The 14284-nt window shown below is 44.4% G+C and overlaps 2 protein-coding genes across 2 annotated transcripts in view; one reads left to right on the forward strand and one right to left on the reverse strand.

Annotated features, from left to right (window-relative positions):
* The window catches only part of DOCK7 (dedicator of cytokinesis 7), a 151081-nt gene that overhangs the window by 38513 nt on the left and 98284 nt on the right, over positions 1-14284 (forward strand). The window lies entirely within an intron of this gene.
* ANGPTL3 (angiopoietin like 3) lies at positions 3507-12433 on the reverse strand. Its single transcript, XM_044673970.1, has 7 exons — positions 11904-12433; positions 11190-11300; positions 10506-10620; positions 9755-9868; positions 7345-7440; positions 4590-4856; positions 3507-3737 (listed from the first exon to the last, which is right to left on the reverse strand). Exons 1-7 carry the CDS (start codon positions 12396-12398, stop codon positions 3553-3555), a joined length of 1383 nt encoding a protein of 460 aa, XP_044529905.1. The 5' UTR covers positions 12399-12433; the 3' UTR covers positions 3507-3552.

Here is a 14284-nt window from a genome sequence, read left to right on the forward strand (position 1 = left end):
AGGGGCCACAGCCAGGGCTTTGAAAGGCCCAGCAAAGACTAACCTGGCCATCAAAAGGCTTGGCACTACCTGATGGCTCACACGGATATGATTTTATCAGGGGGATGTTCTCACCGCCCTTGTGGCTACCCCCAAAGGACCCCGGCACCAAAGCTATCTGTGAGTGTTGGAGCTTCTGGAGAATGGGGCAGTCCATCTGCTGGTTTAGTCCTGGTTTTTCTCCCCAGAAGGACAGGGAGCCTGCACCCCCTCATGGCCTCCATCATGGCCCTTGGCAGAGGCTAGGAGAGAAGCATTGGTTGGGAGCTGCCTTTCTACCTGTTTATCTCCCAGGAGAAAAGTGTTCCTGAAGGTGGTTTACTCTCATCTGATGAGTCAATATCTCATTACTAATATGTACGAAAAGATTGGTTTTAATGAATAGCAGAGAAGGAAAGAGTTAATTTTCTTCAGGGTGCAGTTTGAAGATTAAATAAATAAGGGGCAGTTAGGTTGCACAGTGGATAGAACACCAGGCCTGGAGTCAGGAGAACTTGGGTTCAAATCTGGCCTCAGATACTTCTTAGCTGTGTGACCCTGGACAGGTCATTGAACCATCCTAGCCCATCCCATTGTTCTATGTTGGACCCACAGTATCTACTCTAAGACAGAAGGTGGAAGAGTTCTGAGTAGGAGGGACCCAGAGGATGTGCAGGAATGGGGGAAGGACTGAGGGGAAAAGGCAGAGAGTTTGTTTGGGGCAGAAATACAGGAAGCCGTCAAAGCCCTTGACATTTAGCACAGCTCTTCACCAGCTATGAAAACCTGCACAGCAGGTGTCAGAAGGATAGTTATTCCACTCAATTTCCCCTATGTGACTCTTTTCTCACTATCATTCCCTTTTACTACAATTATTAAAATCAGTATCCTTACTCAGCCCCAGAGAAACAGAAAAACAATATAGGCTATTGGGAACGCTACCCACAGCCACAGACCTCTCACAAACCCCTAAGTAAACCCCACATTTATATGTTATAATACAGAAACTTGCACTGAAGTCACTTCACAACAAACCAGCATATAGTGAGTTAATGTTAGATTTTAATACTCTAACTTAGATTCCCATACACAGGTGCCTACAAAAATGGCCAGAATAGTCTCCAAGTTTCCCCCCTCCCAGACCCGATTTGGTACAGTACTTTAACATAAAAGAACAATGAAGGAAATATGGAGAAATTGTCTCCCATGAAAAAGCCTGTACTTCCACCACTATACATCAAAGACGCCTAACATATTGTCTCCAAAGATAAGATGTATGGTGAGAATGGAATTCCATGCCAACTTTATGTATGATCTCAAAGTGTATATAAAATAAACCTTAATCAAGGCAAAGCAGAACAGCTTTCTGCAAGCTACAGTGTCTCTGGCTGTTCTCATTCCGTTTTCACTCAGTTGTCCTTCCCCCAAGATAACTAGACTGCTGGGACAGATTCCCATCACAGAAGTGCATGTAAGACGGCTGCTGGATGTATCTGAGTGCAGATTGGAATTCCGGTCTGACACTCAAACCACTGTGTCAACTGACTGGCTAAACTCAAATCTGTTTTTTAAAAAGATCTTTGCTCTGTTGACAAGAGAAATCCAGTGTCGTGTCTCATTGCTTTAGGGCCAGAGCTCCTCAGTCTGTTCGTGCGACATTGGACTCTCGGTTAAATAGTGATGGCTGGAGAGTGCTATTGCTTTTCCCCATGATGTTTGGGTCAATATTTGGCTGTGGATTTGCTGCTGCCACCAACTCCTTCAAAAACTCCCACCAGTGGCTGGTGTCTGTCCTAGTGGACATCCCGTTCCTTTCTGGCCTCAGGGTTTGAGCCTTCAGTCATGCTTCTAGAGGGTTCATTTTCCCAAACTTTTGTTTCTCTTCGAGCTTCTAAGTCCTAGAATAAGCAGAAGTACAGTACAGAAGATCCTGAGTTCGGATCTGGCCTCAGACACTTAAGCTGTATGTGACATATGGCAAGTCACGCCTAGTTCTTGCCCTTCTGTTTAGGCTTTCTTTAAAACAGCAACCATAACAAGTGAAAAAAGGTATCCTAAATGGAAGATGAGTCACTGCATGGACCACCCATTTTGGTGAAGGGCAAAAGAGAGATTCTTTAAACATATCATAGTCATGTTAGAGAAATTTTATTGGTTGAATTACAAAATAAACATACAGGTCTATCATGTCAAAGTTATTCACTCATTTCTTTCTTGGAATTTTAATTGTTCTTTTTTATTTGGAAATTCCAAATAGCATCATTCCTTTTCTTTATTTTAAAAGGGGATAAAGTCATTTTATGCTTGACTTTGGTGTATATATTCATTCGTTTGTCACATTCTCACAAGATCATTTTTAAAGTATTTTTTACAGGTGCCAATGCTAAAATGCTTTAAAATGGATACATTGCTATAAAGTACAAAAGCCTTATTAATAAGATACAGTGATGGAAAATATCAAAGTCAATATGACTTAATAATTATGATCAACTGCATTTATTTAATAACCATGAGCCTATTTAAATACAGTATTTTATCCAGCTTCTTTTGATTTCATAAATAAAGTATAAAAACTTGTGACATGAATTTTTCTCCAGTGAAATGTAATATACATTTTAAGTTTTACATGATGGATTTTCATATGTGCTGCTGAGCAGATTGAGTTCATTTTAAATTAATAATATGACAATACTTCATAAATATAGAATTATCTAACCTTCACATTTATTCATGTTCATATCTTTTTTAAAAATTGGTGAACTTATGAGATCTAACTACACAATGAATATAAAACCGGCAGACTCCTTTTTGTAAGTTTCCAGTTCCTAGGGTGATCATTAAGTGGAGCCTGAAAGGGCCCAAGTCCATCTACAATTGATTACAACATCATGAAATATTTACACATTTGATGTCAGAAGACATCTGATTGAGAAAGGTAAAGTTCACGAGGCGATGTGAGGACAGCTTTGACCTTGAAATAAATTTATGATTGTTTTAAACTCAAGATAAATTCTTATTAAGGAAGAAAAAACCTGTGAAATTGCCTTAGCATATACTCTAGAACAGGGGTCAGTAACCTTTTTGGCTGTGAGAGCCATAAATGCCACATTTTTTAAAATTAATTTCGTAAGAGCTGTACAGTGCTCACAGTGCGCGCTCCTGTAACAGTGCCTGAAAAAAAATGGACTTTATGGCTGCTGCAGAAAGAGCCATACATTGCTGACCCCTGCCCTAGAACATCCACTTAGCTCTTTGTGCCTTTTTAAGGTCTTTATTGCTGCTTTTTTTAAAGTCACTTACCTTCTATCTGAGAATCAATACTAAGTATTGATTCCAAGGCGGAAGAGCAGTAAGGGCTAGGCAGTAGGAGTGAAGTGACTTGCCCAGGGTGACACAACTAGGCCCTCCTGACTCTAGGCTTGGCTCTCTATCCCCTGAGCCACCTAGCTGCCCTTTGCTTACCAATTATTAAACCACAGTAACTTGGGTTGAGTTTAATGTTCAGTTTATTGTTTTTTGGAAACTAGCCTGTGTTCATTCAAAACTTTCTAAATCTGTTGGGTGGATTAACATTTTGGTAGTCTTGAGGGAATAGAGCCTTCCTTTTTGAGTCTTCCAGTAGAGTCCTCTTCTCCGTTCCGGTTTACCTCTTGATCTTGCTTTGATGTATTTGCCATTAAGGTTGGTTTCTCCACAGACCTCGTGCCACCACCAGCCGCCTAAGGAAGACAGACCACATGAGTTCTGTAGCAGAAATGATATTACAGTTACAGGAGAGAGTTTTTCATAGAACCTGCCTCCTCTTCTGGGCCGCACTGGGCCCAGGCTGCCTTAGCCTCCTGGAGGTGCTCATCGAAATCTCCATCCCACTCTTGGGCTTCCCAGAACTCAAAGCTACCTTGCTGTGGCCATATGGCAGCCAGGAACCCTGCTTACATTTAGGCCCCTTTTGAGGACCCGGCCTGTGGTGGCTTGAGAGGGACAAAGAAAGCTTTAAGCCATCACTTCCCGTGAAGCTGTGGATCTCATTCTGGCTCAAGTTCATGTTCAGGCCTAAACTTTTAACTGTACTTCACTTTAACTTCACTTCATGAAAATGCGTGAGATTTTTTTTTAGGGTAATTAATTGGAGCAGAAACAGTAAGGCAACCTTCTGAAGTGCATGCAAATGTAATCACGCTCAGAAGAGGAATTCATCACCCCTAACCCGCTTCTGGAAACCATCCTGAAAGTCTCTTTTGGATGCTCTGGACTTTTGTTTTCCCTAACAAGATTTTATCGCATATGTTTTTAAAAACTTGAATACACTGGTAAACGTGTCTTCATTCACCACATATGCTTACGGTAGAATTCCTAGGACTTTACAAAAGGCAAAACTCCCAGTTTAACCTGTGCCAAATTAACTTCTTTTTTTTTATGATAGTTATGAGATTTTGCTCATAGAGGGTAGAATGGACTCTTATTTTTAAAATTATTGCATGTAAAAATAGCTACATGTCCCTTGTATTCACTTAGCCCAGTCTTTCTCATCTATGCAAATAAAGGATCAATGGTCATCTGAATAAGAGTACCTGAGTAGCTTTCCGGGCAGTTCAGGTGTTTCTCTGCATTGTGGTCCCAAGTGGCAAACCTGAGGTTTTTGTGTTCAGGGATTGCACTGGGAATGTTGCCTTGGATCTCCGAAAGGTACAGCGCGTAGTCCGTTTCTGGGCTCCCCAGGCTGAACAGATACTCGATGTAGCGCTTGTTGTCTTTCCAGTCTTCCAGCTCGATGCGTAAAATGTAATCAGACTGCTTCACTATGGCGTGGATCTTCTCTAGGCCCAACCAAAATTCTCCTGCAAAGAAAAGTTTTGTGAATCTATAAACAGGAATTGCAGGGAGGGCACAGTTACTGAAAGAATTTGGTTTGTTGATTTAGTTAAGTCAGTATTATATATTCAGAACTTCTGATTATTTTAGATGGTCTCTTGAAGTATTTTTTCTTGTTTACTTTCATAAGGAGTAAACCAGGGAGAGTGGAAGAATGTGACGTCTTACATTATAGAAGAAATTAAAATATGCAGGTAGAGTTGAATCTTGTTAGGGGGTTTATTTCTGTAGAAAACTCTTTAGGTCAGCTCTTTATTAGATCAACTAATGCTGTTGGCTTCAGCTATGTGTGACATGGGATTCTTTATTAAGAGATGTTATATATTTCAAAAACCACCAGGAAGTTTTGGGGTGTTTTTTTTAAAACTTAGTGATCTCAATTGGTTTCTAAGTGCTTTAAATGGAAACCATTGTTATATCTTCAGCTGTCAGCCTGGGCTTTTCTTTATGCCTGATGTGTCCCAAGATGATAGAATACATGTTTTGTCTAGTTGAAATTCTCTATGCGAATACTTTTTATATATTTTTAAATTGAAAATTCACAAACATTACTCTTCAGTAGGCATGTAAGCATTCAAATATAAATGTACTTGAAAATGCACTTTTCCTGTATGTAGCCATGTCTCTGGTTGGTGGTTTTAGACCATGTAATTTTGAGAGTAAACAAAGTATTTTGGGGTGGGGTGGGGTGGGCAATGACTATCTCTAATTGCTAGCTGATGTCTTTATGCCTGAGCCTCGGGGGAGAAGACCCGAGTTTTAAGGCTAACTTGCCACTGCACATGCTAAAGCATAATAGATTTTATTGGCAGTGCATTATTCCCAGAGGAAAACTTTCTTAGAAATAGGTACAGGTATTATTTTAGACGTGTAGAACAGGGGTCGGCAACCTTTTTGGCCGGGAGAGCCATAAACGCCACATTTTTTAAAATGTCATTTCGTGAGAGCTGTGCAGTGCTCACAGTGAGGCTCCTGTAACAGCACCTGAAAAAAAAAATGGACTTCATGGCTCCTGCAGGAAGAGCCTAATTGACTCGAGAGCCATATGTTGCCGACCCTTGGTGTAGAAGGAGGGACCTCAGGGACCATCTAATCTAACCCCTTCCATTTACAGATGTGGAAACTGAGGCTATGTGAGGTTAAGTGATTGGCCTAAGGTTACACAAATGACAAACATCAGAGATAGGATTTGAACCAAGATCCAAGACTCCAGGGCCAGTATTCTTTCTACTTTAGCTTCCCCATGTGTTAAAAAGACTCCAGATGAGTGTGCTTGATGAGAGTAGATAATTAGTGGATAATTGCATTAACAATCATTTATTCTAAATGCTAAATATGGCATTTTGGGAAAAGATTTATTTTGGGATAGGGTGATTGACAAAATAGAAGAATGGTATTTTTTTTAAAGGAAGCATGAATTGCATTGAATTTTTTATAATTTTCATTTGAGAGACAAAAGATAGACTATCTTTAAGTCTTTGGTCACCAATAATACATTTAGTCTTTTGGTTTATAGAAAGTTTGTCTCAAACACGTGTTTTGTTCATTTATTTGCTGTCAACCAAAAGTCTCTTATCATTCATTTTTAATCCTTCAGTGTATTATGACATTTTCTATGTTCTCTTTTAATATGTAGGAAGAAGTATTTGTGGTGTAGTGGACAGAGGATTGGCCTTGGGAGTTATAGGACTGGTTAGGTCCCCTATTTTGACAGACACAGCATGTGTGATCCTACCCAGGTCAGGCTCTCTTTGCGGTAGGCCAGTGGTTCTCCAGGTGTGGTCAGAGGAGACCTGAGGCTCCGAGACTCTTTCAGAGAGACCTCAAGATCAAAACTATTTTCAAAGTAATATTAGTGTTATTCGCCTATTGGAATACTCCTTTTTCCAACTAATATCTGAGTGAGGCTGGGTTTTCTTTGTAGACTTCAACCAAAACATACTGCAACAGATCAAATACAAAAACATAAGAATCCAGTTGTCATCTACTGGACACTGAAGAGATTTGCAAAAATGTGTAAAGCAATGACTCTTACTGACTTCCTAAAAGCATGCTGTTTATGTTGTCATGGAACTGGTTCGCTATATTTTTAGATGAATTAATACTTTTCAAAATTGATCAGTATTTCTAATACAGTAAATCCTGGGGTAGGACCCACATAAACAAATGCTCTTACGGGGTCCTCAGTCATGTTGAAGAGTATAAAGGGAACCTGAGCCACCAGAGTTTGAGAATTGCTGCTCTCGTTGAGCCTCTCAGATCATGAGCTGCAGTGAAGGGGTTTCCTAGTCTCAGAGTTCCTTATTCACCTGTGAAGTCCTGGGTCCAACCCCGTCACTCTTGGTCTGAGCATGTACATCCCAGGGGTCTGTTCATGGCCCTCGAACAGCTGCCCAAAGAGCTCTTCTTTCCCTTTTTATTCTAAGGGTTAAGAAGGAAACTGGGAGGCCTTACCCTCAAGACTCCCAAAACCATGTTGATAGTTCTCCCAGGTTTCATTGAAATTTTGGGATCCATCCATTCGCTGTTGAATTACTGTCCAAGAGCTGCCTAAGAATGATGAAGAAACATTTTCAGTTATTTACAGTGACTTGTTTTAATGCTAACAAATAGAGAACAAAAATGTGCAAAAATATTTTTAGGATCCTTTAAGATGTGGGATGATTTATAAATGTTTTGTTGTGGTTTTGTTTTTTTGGCGGGTGGTCCGGGGGCAGAGTTAAGCCCCAGCCTTTGACACTTACCAGCTGTGTGGTCCCAGGCGAGTCCCTTGGCCTCTGATTGCCTCCCTTAGAATAGCAGCTGCCTCCCAGGGGCTGTGAGTCTCGCCTGAGAGAATGCTTGTAAAGTGCCCACTTAACTTGGCATGTTTCTTCCCTCCTCTCTTCTTTGTGGTGACTTAAAGAAGTCCAGAAAGGCTGAGCCAAGAGCTCCGAGATGTTCTCTCATCCCTCCATGCTCTGCTTCCTCTGATGGGATCCTTTTCATTGTACGAGCTTGGTATAGATCAGTATTTCAGTTCTGTTCTCCACATAGTTATCGGTTGCTCGTTCTGTGGCCAGCACATTTGGTGCTGGGGATGCAGAGACCCAACAGGAGCAGCCCCTGCTTGGTGGGGAGCAGCCTGTCCTCTCAGAGGCAGATCAGGAACCCCAAGTGGTAAATGGCCAAAGAGTGGGAGCCAAGAAGGCCAAGCTAGCGAGACCATTAAAAATGCTTCTAGTCCAGAACAATTAGAAAAATGCAAATTAAAGAATTTCTTAGTTCTGCCTCCTAGCCATCTGACAAAAACAGGGGAATGGCCAGAATTGGAGGCTTCACATAAAGCCCCATGTGTGAAGCTGCGGATGCTCTGGGCGGTGCAAGGCCCATAAGGTCACTCGGCCAGCCAGCCCTGTGAGGCCTGTGTGCCGAAGAGGAAAAAGATCCCCATGTACAGGAGGGATGGTGGCAGCTGTTTGTAATGTGCAGAGAAGGGAACGGAGGAGACGGCCTCACGAATGGGCTGAGTGATGCCCAGGGCAGCGAGTGTGGGCCAGAGCCATAGCCCTGCCCAGACAAAGGACGGCCACCAAGAAGCCCGTCATACACTGAGCGCCCCGGCTTCCTGTGAGCTCCTGCCTCCTCACTCTGCTGTCTCTGACATGGATTTGTGGGTATTTATGGGGAGGGGAGGGTGGAAGGGGAGGGAAAAGACCATTTGTTGGTTGAAAAAAGTCACCTAAAAAGAACCAAAGCAATTCCCCCAGGGCACCAGCAGCTGAAGACAGGGCCCAGGACCCTGCTGGCCTTCAGAAACGTTTGGTGATTTGAATCCCATTTTCTGAAGAGACAAAGTGCCGGACGTGCGCCATCAGTAGAGCAGATGGCATGTGGACAGGCTCACAGAGAAGATTCTAGGACCTCCGGCCAGTCAGGTAGTCCATTTGGCAGCCGCTAGAGGAGAAGACTCGTCTGGGGGCTCCGTGTAGAGGCGATGGGGGCGCCCAAAGGCTCGGTGGGGGATTCTTCCTTTGGGGGTGACTCTAGAACACTCTGGCCATTCATTGGGTTTGGAGTGCCCCTGGGCATCCCCGAGGCACCTTGCTGGGCCCCCCCTCTCTGAGCTCCTGCCGAGAGCCAGCATTTATGTAGAGGCAGACAGGCAGACAGACAGACCTGCTCTGGGTGGGCTTCCGTTAGCCCCCCTCGAGGCTCAGTGCTTGGGGGGTGGGGAGGGCTTTGACTCCTCTGCCTGGAGCCTGCTGACTAGAAGGTAAATTCCACGAGGCAGGGGCTGCTGAATGAGGCCATTTTATCCATGGAAATGACATTCAATCATTTTGATCCTAGCTGGCCTTTTTGTAGCACGCATGTGTGGAGTCTCGTTGCATTCTCACAGCTCTGGGAGGGAGCTGCTATTCATACCCCATTTTGTATATGGGGAAACTGAGGCAGACAGTTGTGAGTGAAGTGGCTTCAGGGTAACACAGCTAGGAAGTGTCTGAGGGGAACTGAGGCCTTCCCAGCTTCAAGTGGAGCACTAACCACTGCACTCCTTGCCCTGTACCTTTGCTGTTACACCGTAAGAGCTGCCTCGGCCTTTCCATATGACTCGCAGATGGCATCTAACAGTTGCCGTTTCCCCTTTTGGAACGAGCTCGGAGAGCAGGGGCTGCCCACTTTTTTCCTCGTGTCCCCAGCCATATCCAAGCACTTCCCCTAAAAACCTCCCAAGCCCCTTTGGATCTGTGGTTGCTGGGCTGGGGCTTGCCACGTGGCACACGGGCACCACGAGCTACCTGATGGGCAAGCGATGCCCTTCCGAAGCGTCCCTGGGCAGGGAGTGGAGTTGGTGGTGTTGGTGGCCCCGGGGGCCCTTTACCTGATTTCATCTCGCAGTAGACATTGAAGACTCCAGCTGGGCCGGGCCTGATGGCATAGACGCCGCTGGGATGTGAGCCTCCATCGGAGAGGGCAGCGCAGTTGGCTGGCACGCCTGGGACAAAGTGGAGCAGAGGGGGATTGGTGAGAGACGGGCTAAGGGAGTGCTGCTCCCCAGTGGATGCATTGGGAGAGGGGTTGTGTCTAGGCTTCGGGGAACCCTCGCACTAGGGGCCTGCAGAGAGGAGTCACCCGGGACCCCACTCTCCATTCTGGGCCCGTGCCGCTTTCTTTTCTTGTGCAAAATGAAGGGCTTGGTTTCTTTCTAAAGCAGTTGCTTTCTTTTTTTTCTCAAAAACCCTTCCCTTCTGTCTTAGGATCAGTTCTGTGTATTGGGGGAAGGGCTAGGCCACGGGGGTCCTAGAAAGTGTCAGGTCAGATTGGAACCCAGGCCTGGCTCACCACCCCCAAGGCTGCTTCTTAGGGCTGCCCTCTGTTCCTATCCAAGTTCATTCTGTCTGGAAAAGAAGCAGCGCTGTTCTTCGGGGAAGCTTTGCTCTCCTGAGCTCTCCTGAGGCCAAAGAACCATTTCCTGGCTGCTGTGGCCATGCTGTGAAGGCTGCCTCTGGACGTGGCAGGGCCTCTTGGAGGCCGGCGTCCTTCATCCCATTAGTAGACGGTTGCCTTCCTGTTTTAGGCACGTGCCACTGGGATGCTGCCCAACAAGTTCGACACAAACTGAGCTCTCTTACCTTCCTGCTCTGCAGACTGAGTTTCATTGGGTTGAAGAGAAGCGATGGTCCTCGGGGCTCTTTGCTTTGAAGACAGGGCACTGTCGGGCACTTCTGGGAAGCCCGTCTTCCTTAGCTGAGAGAACACAGACATGGGATCAGTCTCCTAAAGGCTGCTAGGGCCGAGTGCCGGCCTGACTGCGCTCCCCTTCCCTGGCCCATCCACTTAGTTCAGACTCTGACGGGCAGCCCGAATGGGGAGGGCTCCTCCCTCAGCCAGATGCAGCTGGACCAAGTCGTGGCTCTCCCGGGGGTTGCTCTGGTGCTCAGTCTCCCTCCTGCTCCTCCTCAACCCCAGGAGGCTCTCTGACAGCAGACCCTTAGCCCATCTGTCCCCTGGCTCGTGCTCAGAGCCTTGCCCGCCGAGGTTAGCTTTCTGGCCCTGCCTGTCCTTCTGGCCATCCCTGGAAAAGACCCTCATGGTGGCAAAGGCAGCTCCCTGCTCACTAGAATTCTGTGGTTTGCAAACTGCTTCCTTCACAGCCACACTGGGATGGAGGGGATGCCTATCGTCCTGAGAGGGAATGGTGCCTCACTGGGATTTGGGGGCTTTTTGAGGCAGAAGCCAAGGAAACCCCACTTCCTCCCCTGAGCACAAGCTCGGTGCTTTCTGCTCCAAAAGTCAGCCTTTCCATCCCACCTTACCTGGTTTTCCATCTCTTTAATCTGGCCGTGCTGCTTGGTGAGCTGCTGATACTGTTCTTGGACCGTTTGGAAAAGCTCTTTGATGCTCTGGTCTTGCTGCTCTACAAAGGTCTGGAGAGGGGCTCTGGTCAAAGGGAGAAAGGCTGTCCCCAGCCAGGCACGTCCCCCCTGAGCCTGGAGGCCTGGACTCCCTGGATCACAGTCCCCACGTGGGCTCTTAGGGGGGGTTTCACATGCCACTGTGGGTAGCTTTGGCTGGATTGCCTTTTTCATCCCTGCACTCTGCAGGTGCATATGATAAATGTCAGTAGAGGAGCTTTTACGTCGTCATGTGGGCATCTCTATATGTACAGACACACACGCATCCCTGCCTTTTATTCATGGGGAAGAGTTCTAAATGTTTCCCACTTAGCCGTCATTTAAAATGCTCGTCATTTGGCTTTCTGCTTGTTCTATCTTATATAATTTTGGTAATCAATCACTGTCTTGTGATTCCAGGACATTTTGCTTTGATTTTCTTTGCTAAAAGAACATTCTTATGAAACATAATGAAGCTTGGCAAAGAGATCCAATTGGAACATGACCCGAGCCTTTCTTTTCCTTATGCTTATTTGCAAATCCAGCCTGTCCCAGCCAGCATTTGTTAGAAAGCCCCAAAGGAAGGGAAGAGCCCAGCGAGAGACATTCTGAGCAGGTCCCTTCCACTGTCCTTACCTTAAGAAAGGTCACTTCTTGGTGTTCCTGACCTTCAGGTAGGCTGTGAACTAAAGGAATCAGCTTCTCCTCCAAACCCCTCACTTTCTGTTGAAGCCGAATCTTCTCTTCCAAGAGGTCTTCAAGTTTCGAGTTGAGCTCAAGGGAGATATTTTTCATTTCTTCGTTTTTGACTTGAAGATTCGATGTTGTCCTTCGGAGCTCTCTTTCTTCTTCTTTGATCTCATTGGTTTGGAGTGAAAGGTCATAGACAGACCTATCAAATACATTAAGTTTTTGAAATATGTCATTTATTTGAGTCTTTGTTTTGTGGACAAAATCTTTAAGACCGTGTCCTAGCTGAAGGAGGCCGTTGGCCAAGATTTTTACATCATCCAGCATGGCAAATCTTGATTTTGGTTCTGGAGGCAGAGAGTCGATTGGGGCATATTCCTGGTCGATTCTAGAGGAAATAACAAGAGGGGCAATTAAAATGAAGAGGGGAATTGCTCTCATTGTTTTTCTGATTTGTGTTCTTTCTAAGAGGTTGGAACCGATTTCCTCTTAGAACTGACCTAGATTGCCGAACTCTCTATATATACCCCTAGTTGCTTCATAGAAGGTGAGCTGCTAAAGAAAAGAGTTGATCATTAAACTGGGTAAACCTGATCGATTGTAACCCCTTTCTTTATTCAGTTAGGTCAATCTTCCTAAGCAATCGTTTTAGGAAATTGGCAAATGTGTTAAAATTTGAACACTTGCTTTTTTTCCCTTTCACTTATATAAAGCTGGTTTTAGACTACAATGATGATTAAAGTGAATTATGAAGCAAAAAGGAGCCCTTTTATGTCACCAAAAATGAAATGCAGTTGATATTGAGGAAGGAAAGAATAAAACTTAGCTGTATACTTGTCTGTGCTTTTGGAAGAATAGAAATTTAAAACGTTATTTAGTAATTCTGAGACTTTGTTACGAAAATAAATCTATGATGCCATTGCCTTAAGGAGGTAGATAGACCATTGATGCTAAAAGCTACAGAACTTTATTAGGGAGGAATCTTAATTTTATCAAACCAAACCAACCACTTATAACTCAACTTGAGATTCCCAGGGGTCTGGTAGGGTTGGGGGAAAGATCTTAGAGCTACCTCTCACTTCCTGGGAATGGTGTCCCCCAGTGTGATGGTAGGCATCTATAACCTTTTGCCTTGCCCGCCCGGCCCAATTTGTGTCCCTCTTCCTTGTGCCTGCCCTCTGACCATTTTGCCTCCAATGATGCCAGGCTCCTCTTTCCTGTGTTCAGGCGTGCACAAATAAGGGGTCTTTGGTTCTGCAGAAGAGTGACAAAGGCTTGCCTGCCAGCCTTGTGTGGTTGGTTCCTAGTCTTTGATGTCCCTGGCAGGGAAGTACCACTCATCAGCCAAGAGGTTCCCTTGAGGACAGCTGTAGAAACGTGTAGACAACCAGAGGATTCCTGAAAAGGCAGCATTTTGCTCATCAGCCCTAGGGCTCTCAGTGAATTCTCCCATCCCTGGCAAGAAAACTAAGTGCAACAACTCAGGTTACTCCAAGAAGTTGATTTCTGTTTGTGCCAGATTGTTAACATGGAATTCGAAAGTTCCAGCTTCACTAACTTGGACCAGAAATCCTTCTAAGAGAAATGCAGTAGTTAGCAGAGCTACTGAGGTTTTTCTTTAAAACAAAACAAAACACGTATAAATCTACTGAACCCACATGCACTCAAATGGACACCTTAATGTTTTATTTTCTCTCTGTCATCATTACCTTGGCCCTTTCTTTTTCCATTCTCTGCCCCTCCGGCTCGCGGATATCATGAACCATCTTTTCTTTTCTCTGGATCCCCAGCAAGGCACAGAGCAAACACTTGGTAAATGCTTTCTTCTTGCATTCACTCTTATCCTATTGTATCATTATCCAGATATAGGGATGAAGATCTGAACAAAAATCACCAAATTATAGAATTTTTGTTATAATAACTTCCAAAGCAGATAATAAATTTTTGGCATATTTATAATTTCTGCTGCATCTGCATCTTAGCATTTTGTGATTGTCATTGAGAGGGAAGAAAAAGAGGTAGAGGTGGACTTCTTGAGGACATTTAGTGACTGCAGTTCTGGGTGTGCATGAACTAGAAGAGTACTCTCTAGTGTAAAATTTCTTTGAGAATCTGAACTATATTTGCAAAGACTGTACCATTGTGTGTGTGTGTGTGTGTGTGTATGTATATATATATGTTGTGTTAAATTATTTAGCTGAACCATTTGTCTTTTGTAGATTTTCACAATAATTTTTGAAGGGCTTTCACTTTTTTATCTCAGTTCTTTTTAATCTTTGAAAAAATCCTACAGGATATCTTCATTTTACCGATGGCAAAACTCAGGC

The sequence above is a fragment of the Gracilinanus agilis genome, chromosome 4, assembly GCF_016433145.1.
Source record: "Gracilinanus agilis isolate LMUSP501 chromosome 4, AgileGrace, whole genome shotgun sequence".
Lineage (NCBI taxonomy): Eukaryota > Metazoa > Chordata > Mammalia > Didelphimorphia > Didelphidae > Gracilinanus > Gracilinanus agilis.